At 44.8% G+C, this 12,650-nt stretch overlaps 1 protein-coding gene across 2 annotated transcripts; it reads left to right on the top strand.

The window, feature by feature from the left end:
- On the top strand, window positions 1–10,588 carry FAM98A (family with sequence similarity 98 member A). Of its 2 annotated transcripts, none has more exons than XM_078596240.1 (9): window positions 1–78; window positions 5,510–5,658; window positions 6,184–6,318; window positions 6,985–7,166; window positions 7,705–7,785; window positions 8,034–8,150; window positions 8,353–8,524; window positions 9,174–9,404; window positions 9,533–10,588. In XM_078596240.1, exons 1-9 carry the CDS (start codon window positions 41–43, stop codon window positions 10,126–10,128), a joined length of 1,701 nt encoding a protein of 566 aa, XP_078452366.1. In that variant the 5' UTR covers window positions 1–40; the 3' UTR covers window positions 10,129–10,588. The 2 variants fall into 2 exon arrangements, with proteins under 2 accessions (XP_078452366.1, XP_078452365.1); XM_078596239.1 differs by having other exon boundaries at window positions 9,174–9,416.
- Window positions 10,589–12,650: the final 2,062 nt, after the last annotated feature.

The following is a 12,650-nucleotide window of genomic DNA, read 5'->3' as shown; positions in this document are numbered from 1 at the left end:
AGCCGCCCGCGCATGCGCAGTGCCGCGCCTCGGAGCCGCGATGGAGGGTGACATCGCCGAGTCTCTGGACGATCTGGGGTGAGACTCGCACCCGAACCCCGGCGCGCTTCTGGGGTCAACACTCTTCCCCACCCATCCCTCCACCACCTCCTCCTCTCCCTCATCGCCTGGCAATCCCTGAACCACCCCATTGTTCATAAACCTTCCCCTGACAGCGGCCTGCGCGAGCGGAGCCGCACTGTACGTACAGTGCGGCCTTGTCGTTTTGACAGCTGAGTGGTGTTAGGCGTGAAACAAATGTCGTGAATGTTCGTCAATTAAATGCAGTTCGGGTGGTGGTGGGGTTTGCTTTTGTTTATTTGTTTGCTTGACAAGGATATGCGGGCGCTTGGGTGCATGATAATTGCTAAGGGATACGTGAGCGACGTTTTTTGAAATGAAGGTTCTTGTAGATTCCACTTGCAAGATTCGTAAATTAAGGGGTGGAGGGAGGTTGGGAGATTTTAAAGTTACGGTCGTAGTTTTATAATCACGTCGACGGGCTGCCGTGTGAAAGCAAGACGCAAGCAACACCAGTTGCAGCTTAGGCTGCATGGAACCACGGCTCCGTTGCGAAACATAATGAATGACGATCGAGTAGTAACTTTAAGCCCTCTTGTCAATCGGCTGCTGGGTGAAGGGCACCCCCCCCCCTCACCATAGGAGTAGTTGGGTCATACTTCACCACTCTGGTCGGTGCGGCTTGGTGGTGAAGGTGGGAGGGGGGCCCGAACATGTTTAGATCCAACGTGCTACTGACGTTAGCCGCCTTGGCAGGGAGACACAAACCCAGATGGTCACCGGCTCCCGCTTCGTTCAATCTGTTTGGGTTGTGTTTGTATCATCGCAGGCGCTCCATCATAGTGACACCGCTGTTTTGTCCGTATTACACTAATACGTATATGGGGTACTGGGATATTTGTCACGGTGAGCTCACTCGTAGACTGACAATGACGGGGGTTGGACCGTGACTTCAGTGTGTTTTTTGCATGGACAAAGATTCCAGCTCGGATCGTAGAGTCCGGCATGCAAGCAACTGAGTTGTCGTTATAAGATGAGTGCTGCTTCCTGGGTTGTGTCTTAAAACGTTCGCTGTTGATACACAGGGCGCAGTCGCAGCTGTGAACACTGCACCAAGGGGTTTGTACTTTGTACTGCGTCAAGTGCGATGACATAAAAAAATTACCCCGTAAAAACAAAGTTTTTCACTATAAATCCTTTATATGCGTGGCGGCTAGAGTCCTCTCGTCCTCTGGCTTGAGATGGCTGCCACCTATGGGTCAGATGATTGCCTGCCACCATTAAGCAATTGGTAATTAAATAATACAAAAATCCTAAAAAGTGTAAAATTTTGGAATTTTTTTTCACGAAAAGAAATTGTCACGCACAACGAGTCTGTGTGCAAAATGTCAGCCCGATTGGATCACGGGAAGTGGGTTAAAAAACGAACGAAAGATTTGCACGGTCGTAAGCGCGCAAGCAAGCAAGTGAACTTAATATAAAGGATTTAAAAAAGCAACCTCGTTCCTCATTGGCGTTCACTTGTAACAGAAGTATATATGCGATACAAATGTTAATTATAGACCAGCCCAAGTACTGCTTCGTGGCGTTATTTATTTACGATCACCGTCTCGTATTCACATGCATTGCGACTCTTGGAAGTATTGAGTGCATTTTCTTGTTAATTTGGCTGCCAATCCCTGTTGATAGCCTTTTGTGCGATAGCCCATCTTGATTACAGGATTGACATCTGGTAAGAAGATCAGATTTGTCACTTTGACGCCTAGAAACCAGTTTTGCATAAACAGTTTTTAAATAACAAAATATTAAAGTGGGTCTTCCTCTTTGCCTGCTTTATTTCTTGCATAAGAGCCGTAAACGTTGCTTCTGCTGCCTTGTATACAGTTCATCTACTCTATACAATAATCTACAAGAGCAACAAACCTGTTGTTCTCTTTCTGCTCTGAAGAAGAGCTATTGCCTAGGACAGGGGTCTGCAACCTTTAAGACATAAAGAGCCACTTGGACCCGTTTCCGAAGGAAAAAATAAACTGGGAGCTGCAAAACCATTGCAACATTTAAAACAAATATAACACTGCATATATTGTTTCTTACCTTATTGCTATATACAGGATCGTGCAGTCAGCTGTCAATCTGAATAAAAAAAGGACTTTTTCACTTAACAATGTAAAATATATTTTTGCAAATTAATAGCTAAATTACCTGGTTAATGGGATTTTTGCTTCTGAACCTCAGTGCACAGTGTCTGCACATCAGGGCTGTAAGACGTCACCTTCATTTTCACACAGGCTTGCAAGCTGTCATCTGTGAGGCGTGATCGATGTTTGTTTTTAATATAGTTCATGTTGGAGAAGACCTGCTCACATACATATGTGGAGCCGAAGATCGACAGGACTCCAAATGCATACTTTTTCATGTTTATATAAGTGTTGGGGATGGCATTCCATGTTTCGAATACAAGTTTGTCCTGTTTGGGAAGGTTTTCAATATCACTCCATTTATGATTCTGAGCCAGAATGGCCTTCTGACGGGCAACATCCTCAAGAGTAGCGGTCAAGCATTTGAACTTGGACACCCATATATCTTTGTCGGCTATATCGGCCAGTTCCATCTCAAGATCAGGTTGACTTACACCTGCAAATGCAGTCATATTCAATAGGGATGGATCGATCGCCAGGGGAGTGACAGGGAAGGATAATGTCGTTTTTTCCTCTCTGAACTCACAGAATCGTTTCCCAAACGAACTTTGCATTGTGGTGATTGCAGACTTGAAATATTCCAAATTTATCGTATCATGACTTTGTTTGAACTCTCTCAAAGAGGGAAAGTGAGACAGTGTACCTCTCTGTAAATCTTTGACAAACACTGTCAACTTGCGCTCGAATGCCAAAACCTCCTCCAGCATGTGCAGGGATGTGCCTCCTTTCCCCTGAAGGGTTGTATTTAGCGTGTTTAGATGTGCTGTCATGTCTACCATAAAATGTAATTTTTCCAGCCACTCTGGCTGTTCCAGCTCAGCAAAGGTGAGCTCTTTGCTGCCCAGGAAGGTTTTTACTTCTTCCAAACATGTGACAAAGCAACGGCAACGTTATTGCCTGTCACCGGGCGGGCAGTGTGGAGCGGAGCGGCGACCTGTCAGCAGCGGCAACGCCAGAGCAGGTGTCACAGTGCGCCTCCTCCCCTCGCTAGCATCCGCCCCGGAGCCGCGGTCAAGGTTCAAAAGAGCCGCATGCGGCTCCGGAGCCGCAGGTTGCCGACCCCTGGCCTAGGACGTTAGCCTACTTACTCTACTGCATAAGCTTTCTGTTACAGGGCGCTATTCATTGTGAAGGTGGTGACTTGTTTTAAGTTGTGCTTGTTCACTGCTGCCAACACAATCCCTTCATATTTAATAGAATGTTAATTTTATTGTAACATGTGCTTGTTCATAAGGTCGTGAATGCACATCTGTTCATACACGCTTGTATTATAATAGGCATAGTTTAACAACTTGTAAACCATTCATTACAAACTGAAGAGCAAGCATGCGTTGAAGGAACTGACCTAAGCCCAAACTTGGATTTTTATTTTATTTTAATGCTACTTTAAGCCCCATGAGATGACAATGAGGGGGGTTCCTCTTTATAGAACATCTCCGGGTGCATGTTTTTTAGCAGTGTGGTATCAGCACTCGAAATGGCACATTCCCATGGATGAGGCCAAAAATACCCAATGATGACTCCCCACAAAGTGGTCCTCATATACTCTGGAGGGTGGTGGGCTATGGCATCCCAACCAGGTTTTGAAATAGAAGTGTCGTGGTTCACACGAGGGAGGCAGAGACTTCTTGGAGGCAACACGTTTATTACGATAAACACGAAGGGGTACAGCTGCCCCCTTCAGCAGCTACCCTAGGGAGGTATCTCCTCCGGGCTAGTTAACCCTAGCTCACACGGGCTAGCTAACTTGAGCTCCCACACTGTGGCTATCCCTAGCTCACACGGGCTAGCTAACCTGAGCTCACACGGGGTGGCTAGATCGGATCAGACCCTGGCTCGTCAGGCAGGTGTTCTCCGGATGACGGCTTCGGTCTTCAGTCTTGTCACAGCAGCAGCCCCCGGACCCGTTGAGGGGTCCGGCTTATATTTCCCAGGGCTTCCTCCGCCCCAGGCCACGCCTCCCTTCTCGAGCCTTCGAGAGGGACCTGGTCCTGGTATCGTGTTCCCCCTCCTTGGGGCCCTCTCCTTGGGGCCCCTTTGCCGGTACCCCCGGTCACCAGGCCTCCGGGTTCACCTGGAGTGCCATGGCCCCCTGCGAACCCCTGAGCCGTCCCTGGCGCTTTCGCCCCCTAACCGCTAGAGGCTGGCACTGCATGCGGCTGTTGTGAGCGGCGCGCATCATGCCTCACACAGGCCGGCTTATGCGTCGTGCAGCGGCCTCCACCGACTCCGCTACAAAAGTATCACGATTGCGAGCTGAGCCCTGTGACCATGGTATATATAAAGGTTCACGAATTGTTTCAACAAGGAGTGTCGTCTTTGCAGCTACAACTACTCTGCTCATCACAATTGTGTGTTGCCAACAAGATGGCTAAGTTGAAATTGATGCCAATGCCTTCAAGAGCAGTGTTGGCCCAGCTTGTTAAGGGACTTCCTCTGCAGCTTTTGCCAAGCCTGTGTTGGGTGTGCAGACTCCCATGCATAGGGTGTGTTCTAATAATGTCCTTTGCCTTTTATGTACAGTGTTAATGATATAGTATTTGGTATTTAAGGCATGAGCTGTGACTTCTTTGTTAGTAATGTGTTCGTGGCAGTTGACTTTGATGACATTGCGCACACACTTTATCTTAAAGGGCTGCAGGTTTTACAATGTTCTTGTTTGAGCCTCCACATTTCATAGGACATTGCTATCCAAGGCTTCGTAGAGAATCAGAATCTTTATTTGTACTGGAGGAATCTGATGAGCTATAAAGCTCTTTTTTCACATGTCCAGTCGGAGCAGGTCAGAAAGTTACAACAACAAAAAGTACAAAAACACAATAGGAGTGCAATGTATAGGAAAAGAAAGCAAATCACTAAAAAATACTTTTTATTTTACCAGGTAAAGCCCACTGAGCTATTAGCTTTGTTTTCAAAAGTGACCTGGTTACAAATAATAGCTCGGCGAAGTATCTTATCATGTGGAAATTTATAACAGCCAAATAATCTTAATGCATGTTTTAAAATGTGGAGGGCAAAATCGGAGAACCCGAAGAAAAATCCACACGACCACGGGGAGAACGTGCAAACTCGAAATATACAAGGGTCAGAGTCGGAATCGAACCCCCGACCTCCTGCATACCAGGTGAGGAAGATAACATCACGCCACCGTGGTGCCCCTTAAAGAGAGCAATGGATGTTATCAGGCAATCTAGGAGATGCAATGTCATAGCAACCCTTAAAGTGATGCTGAATGTGTTTATGTCACACAGCTACAGGGGCCCCTTGCTGGACGATGGGGCGCTGGATGTGGCAGTGGAGCAAGGGGCCACGAGCCCTGAGTTCACCAAAGTGTGCGCCTGGCTCACCACCGAACTCAAGGCCTTCTGCAACTTGGTAGAAAACGTCAATGCCACCAACAGTAAGTGCCAACATCAACATTAAACATTGTGTTTTTTTGTTACATAACAACGATTATAAAAACTATCGTGGGTAGTAATCATATTACTATTTTTCTTGTTCACGTTTGCAATAGAATTGTATACCTTTTGACATTTAATGTATGTTCACCGTGTTTTACTACAGTTGCCTTTTTTCTCATTATGCAAACCGAGGTGGGTAAAAGTGTATCGTAGCATTTCATTGTGTGATTATTTTACAGCTTTCACAGAACTGTATATATTTGCCTTTAATACTTTTAAGGAGTCAAGTATTATTTCAAATGTCATTATTTAATGTTTCATTTCCATCATAAATTGTGTGTGTGTCAAGTTTTCCATGCAAAAAGTCAGACTGATTTTGCTTGATGATTTCAGAAATTCATGCTCATTGACAATTGTCTTTTAAGGAAAAACATGTCAAGCAATTTAACACTCTAAATGCGTTATGTCGAGCATCCTTAGAGAGCGTGTACACTACTGTATTTTTGTTTTGTGTCCACCTGTAGCCCCAGCGGAGGCAGAAACGTTCCAGTTGGAGATGAGCGGCTTCCTGAATGAGCTGGGTTGTGTGCATTCCTCCCTTACCAGCGGTGAAGTAACAAAGCGTCTGCTCAACAAGCACAACTGCCTGCTCCTGCTGTGTATGTGACACAAATGCAACCCTCACAGTTTACAGACTCTCGGAGAAAGCCTATACTGATCACAGCCATGACTGGAAAGACTTTCAGGATGTCAGCATTTGTTGTTTCATTACAAATCTGCATGGCCTTTCATATGCTGTTCTGAAAATCAATGATAGGTTTTCAACTAGCGTGAAGGTTTGCATAAGAAGGAAAATCAGTTTCCCGCATTTGTGTTTTTTTTGTTTCAATGTTCATCAATTGAAAATATGGTCAAGTTTGTTAAATTCCCCCACCGTTCTCCACCCAGAAGTATAATTGGTACACCGCAGTCGAATGGGCAGGTCATGTGTGGTGGGGCATAGTGTGGCTACTTTCACCTCTTCTGAGATGTCTGGCCAACGTGGAAGAAGAGGACCAATATACCGCCCAGTAGAGGCCCTTCCAGTAGCAGTGGCATGAAGTAATTACAGGGCTGCACCTTTGCCCAAGCTTTTTTTATCAAGGGAAATTAACTTGTGCACTTTTTGAACTTTCCTACAAAGTTTGCTACAAAGTTCAAACGTTTAAATATTTAGATGCAAGAATTCATGCCTTTTATTTTCTTCAAAATAAATGTGATTTTATTTTACATGTGGTCTGGGTGAAATGTTATAATCAAACTGGTTGTTATCGTGTGTGGGATAGCGTACTTGACATCGGAGCTGCAGGCAGTGCGCATGACAACCGCCCGAAGCCCACAAACACAGGCCATGGCACAAGGCTCGGAGGTCTTCCAGGAACTCAAGATTATTTGCATCATCCTTGGAATGTCTAAGCCTCCACCCAACATCTCAGTCTTCCAGTTCTTCAGCGGCATTGAGAAAAAGGTTTTTGAACTTTGATTGTTTGGAGATGCTTTGATTTAATGTTGTTTATAGAAGAATAATATCTTAGAAAATGAACAAAACAAGGAGATGAATCTGTGAAATGGAATAAGTGCCTTGTGCTGTAAACATCGGATTAATCTTCTTGGTTCTTTCGGTAAAGTCACGTAGAAGGGAAGTAATAAAATAATAAAAATAAAACATAAAATAATTCTCACGACGTTTCGGCCACAACGCAAGCAGCCGTCCTCAGGTGAAGACCAGGTCTGTCGGGGAGACAGCGTCTGAATGAAACACCACCACGCTTGGAGCGTCTATTTAAGCTGGGTTGGAAGGGGGGAAGGGCGCCTTGACAAAATAATTTGCATATCAAGAGGAATTTTAGCATATTTATGGGAAATGCAGGTATGTGATTAGTACTACTTGTGCAATGCATAGGAGGTGGGCGGGGGGCTTCAAAGTCATATTATGCCCGTGCATTATGCTGTTGATACAAAAGAAATTTTTCACTGCTTTATAATTTTATTTATTTTGTTCACAGCTTAAGGAAGCCATGGCAAAAGTATCTCCAGCTCACATAGGAAAGCCATTGCTTAAGAAAACTCTTGGACCTGCACACTGGGTGAGTGATATTTAGTAAAATTCTGCATTGTTGTCCTTATATGTTGTTTGATAACTTCTGTAAGGAGAGAATGTTTTATTGTATTAATTTATGCTTGCATATGAACTTTTGTAAAATATATATTTTAAATATATTCTTGTAACTTTCTGACCCGCCTTTACTGGAGATCTGTGAAAAAAGAACTTCATAGCTCATTGTATTTCTCCAGGATAAAAAAAGATTCTGATTGTTACAATTTTTTTTCCCAGGAAAAACTAGAAATCATAAACCAGGCACTTGTGAATGAATACGAGATCCGCCGCAAGATGTTGCTGAAGCGACTTGATGTGACGATACAGTCATTCGGGTGGTCTGACAAAGCCAAGGTGAGGCTTCGGTTTACTGCCAGCGTCTCTTGTTGCAATTTTTAATGGCCATTTTGTGTACAAAATGTAAGTATTTCCTACATTTACAAAAGAATAATACCCTGGCATTGTTAATCGTGAAATTTTATTCATATAATTTTTTAAACAAAGATATTAAAAAGACAGCCGTTATTAGCAGTTGAATTTCTTTGTCGTTTGACAGGCCAGACTGGAGGTGATGGGGAAAGTGTACCTTCCAAAGCGGCAAGCACTATTAACACAGTCCGGAATCAACATCGCCCACCTACTAGCTGCACGCGAGGACCTCTCCCGTCTCTACAAAACGAGCAGCGGGGAACAGCGCGAGCACACCTCCTGTGCCATCAACAAGGTACCTTAGTTTCAAGTTGCTTGTAATGCTAAGATCAAGTCATCACCCGGCTGTGGTGAGTGTGAGAACTTAGTGGGATGACACAATTGAGTTGCCGGTAGCATTGTGTAAATATAAAGCGATACATTTAATTTTTGTTGTGCTATGAGTTAATTTAATGTTTTGATCAATATATAATAAGTTGTACTTAATTTAAACAAAATGAAATTACCGATAAGTACATATTACACTATGCCTATGATTTTTACGATTCACAGTAGTATGGTATACATGGCCAAAGAGAGGGGAGGGGTGTGGCAGGTTGTGCAGTGTGCTCCAAGCCTCAGATCCGAAAGGGTCAAGGGGACTTCTTTTATTATTTTGCCGCAGTTCTCCAAAAACATTTTGGCAGTCTTGATGACATCAACATGGATTGAGAGTGCAGAGCTTAAATACAGCTGGCACACCACATCAAGTATACCGCTCACTACAGCTGCGGATACTGGTCACATGCCTACTCCAATCTACCAGTCGCCCTGGAAATATATAGTGAAACATGAAACCCTGTATAAGTGTAATTTCTTGATGATTTGCTTGATTCACTATTAACCCCTGTGGTTCACAGGTTTGTGGTTTGACTACATGTGTGTGTGTCTTTTGCATCTTGTAGGTACTCATGGGGCGTGTGCCAGACCGTGGCGGGAGGCCACAAGAGAGCGAGCCTCCTCCTCCCGAGATGCCATCGTGGCAAAAGAGACCAGATGGACAGCCGCAGGGTGGCAGGGGAGGAGGGCGTGGCGGCTATGATCACGGCGGGAGGGGTGGTGGAGGGTATGAGCGAGGTGGAGGAGGATATGAGCGTGGCGGTGGCCGAGGCGGGAGGGGGGGAGGAGGCTGGTCTGATGGTGCGCACCACAGTACGTCTTCTTCATTATCAGTTTTGAGGCACCATATTCATTTCAATTTCGTATGTTTTATATTATTTCAGTGCATTAATTGTCTGGTGAATGCTGCGACTTTCCGTGTTCTCCAGATGGTGATCAGCCTGGAGGAGGAGGAGGTTTTCACCGGGGCAGAGGTGGTGGCTATCGAGGGGCCAGCAGAGGTGGTGGCTACATGGGCCAGGGTGGAGGAGGTGGAGGCCTCACGGGCCAGGGTGGAGGAGCAGGTGGATATGCAGGCCAGGGCGGAGGAGGAGGTGGCGGATACGCAAACCAGGGCGGAGGAAGTGGCTATACAGGCCATAGCAGAGGAGGTGGTGGAGGCTACACAAACCAGGGTGGGGATGGAACAGCAGGCTACACAAGCCAGGGGGGCAGTGGAGGAGGAGGTGGATACACAGGCCAGGGCAGAGGGGGAGCAGCAGCCTATGGTACCCAGGGTGGAGGAAGAGGTGGAGCAGGCTATGGTTCCCAGGGTGGAGGTGGGTACGTACCTGCTGGTGGAGGAGCTCCGCACGTCGACGCTGCAGCTCGTGGAGGGCGTGGAGGGCGCGGAGGCAGAGGTGGAGGTTGGGGACGTGGAGCGACAAACAACAGCACTGGTGGTGGCCAATTCGAACAGTTCTTCCAACAAGGAGGTCAACAATTCAACCAGACAGGCTTTACCCAGAGACAATATTATAGCTAACAAGCACGTTTTGCTGCTTTCCTGCAGGGCTCTGAGCCTGCTGCATAGGTTTTGCCACACAATGCACAGTGATAATACATTCATGCTCAAATGTGCCAATATCTGAAAGTCATATCGGGAGATTCATTGAGCAAATACAATTTTACTCCCTGTGAGCTTATTTTCCCATTTATTTTGGTCTATACATTTTAATTTAAAGTTGAATAATGTTTATTTGACCTTAATGCTGTTTCTAATTACCATCTGCACAACAGACTGTGAAATGGAATGGGAATTGCATTGTTGGATTTTATGTTACCACTGTTAAATGTGCAGTAAAGGCGGTTTAATTTCATTGTTTTGAGACGGCATTGCTCATCCAAATTCAAATCTGCAGTGTAATATTTTATCACTTGGCTAAATGTGTTATGCGTGACAGACATTGAAAGACATGCACTTCAAATAAATATCATGGTAAGCACTTTATTTCGTAAATGTTGCAGTTTGTATGAAAAAGTACACAAAGTGTAGTTTTGGAGTGATTTCATCAAGGGATGGAAAATATTTTAAAACATGATCTCATTTGCAAGTGTGTCCTGTGTTAAATAATACATTTGCAAAATCATTGGTAAAACATCTGAACAACAATATGTAATTAAGAACTGGTGGAATTGCACATTCATTTCAGAATAAATAGGTGTGTGAATATCTAAATTTAAAGTAATAAATGCAAACAATATAGCTACAATATGTAAAAGCAGGGGCATTGAGAACACATCTGGGGTCAGGTGTAATTGTGCAGTTCATAATGAATAGCAATGTAATTATAAATGCAATTTCACTTAACATTGCTTTTGTAATTATAGGTCTGATATAAAATGGGTAATTAGAATCAAATTATCAAATCACTCTCAAACGGTCACAGGTCACATGCCCTCATTACAGAACAACATTTAAGTAAACAACAATCATATCGCATCATTGCTGTTGATTAGATAAGTGCAACTGCCCATAGGTTTTCAATTACCAAAATCATCGTAACACTTGGTTAAATTTGTTCAACTGACCCAAGTACAAGAGACCTCAGAATTCACATGTGTCAGTAATTGGGAGGATTGAAAACGTGAGTGACACCAGGGTGGCTGAATATTTTGATAAATATTCATCCAGAGCCTATGAAAAATCGTCTCAAGAAAAACATGCAGTGTGATCAGATCTCCGCGTGTTTTCCCCAGTCCTCGTCGCGACCTAATTAGAACGGCAGAGGCGTCAGGCTCGAGCTTAATAACTCACCCGGCTCAGCCAATTAAGCGAGGTTGTGTTTTGCGTGTGTCAGAGCATGTGTGGTGGCGAACGTTCTCCCACCAAATATGCAAACTGCAAGTGAGTTTACATATTTTCTTGCCAAACGGCAACGACCTACACACCATCATCAACCAAGACCTCGATGTACCTCGCTCCCGACGCAAGTCCCTATCCCCCTTCTGGGAGTGCGCTGTCACCATCCTAGAATCTCGCCCAGATTCGGAAGAACGCTGGCGAACAGAACGGGACATTGCGGACGTCCAGAATAAACCCCTCATTCAAGACCCAAACATCGCACCTCCTTGGCTTTGAAATTCCTCCAGGAAGACACTGGCGTAACCAGCAAACGTTTCTGAACATCATCAGGCCGCTGACAAGCCACATACGTGTGATTGTGGCTGTGTAACCCAAACTATGGACCAGTAAAACCACTAGTCTGCGCCCCTTCAACAGAGGAGGAATAGCAAAACTTCACGAATTGTCTCGTTAAGCCCTCTTGTCGTGGCTATCAGACTTTGATATTTAGCTCCTGAACATATGCCATCAGACGCAAGAATGTAATAAAATAGTGCGCGTGTGTTCGTATTAATTATAGAATGTGTGTTGTTTCACTTCATTGACTGTTTCTCGTTGACGTCTGTCTCGACGTTTATGTTGAACTTCTTTCGCACCGTACGTAGCTAACCGTGCTAATTGCAGTTCGTAATCAGAGGTGTCTGTTGATCCATTCCAAAATACCGCGGGACACCTTGCTGGGACTTTGCCGCAACAGAAAAAAATACCGCTTGAGATTCCATACAAAGAAGTGAACCATCTTGCCCCATCCACAATTCAGACGTTTTTTGGGGGGTTAGATCGCGTAAATATAAACGTGTCGTTAAACCCGCCACCACCCGACAGCCAATTAGTAAGGGTTGTCATGTGAACGGAACATGCCAATTCGTTACTGTGCAGAACCCCGGTGTGTTGGAGAGTAAATCTATAACATTGATAATCTGAGTACGACGTTTCTTGCACCAGCCTACATCATTGACATGCTGCACTCATGTCCCCTCAAGGCCCCTAAGATCTGGGGATGGAGATCTTCTCTGCATTCCCAGGTCGAGGTTTCGGTCAATGAGTGACCGAGATTTTCCCCGTGTAGTCCCCAGGAGATGAGTCTGTGAACAATTTTAAAATGCGTCTTAAAACCTAATTATACACTTCCAATGATTAAACTTTTATTTCATTTAGTAAAT

The sequence above is a fragment of the Lampetra planeri genome, chromosome 7, assembly GCF_965212315.1.
Source record: "Lampetra planeri chromosome 7, kcLamPlan1.2.h2, whole genome shotgun sequence".
Classification (NCBI taxonomy): Eukaryota; Metazoa; Chordata; class Hyperoartia; order Petromyzontiformes; family Petromyzontidae; genus Lampetra; species Lampetra planeri.
This window is presented reverse-complemented; position numbering and strand designations above follow the sequence as displayed.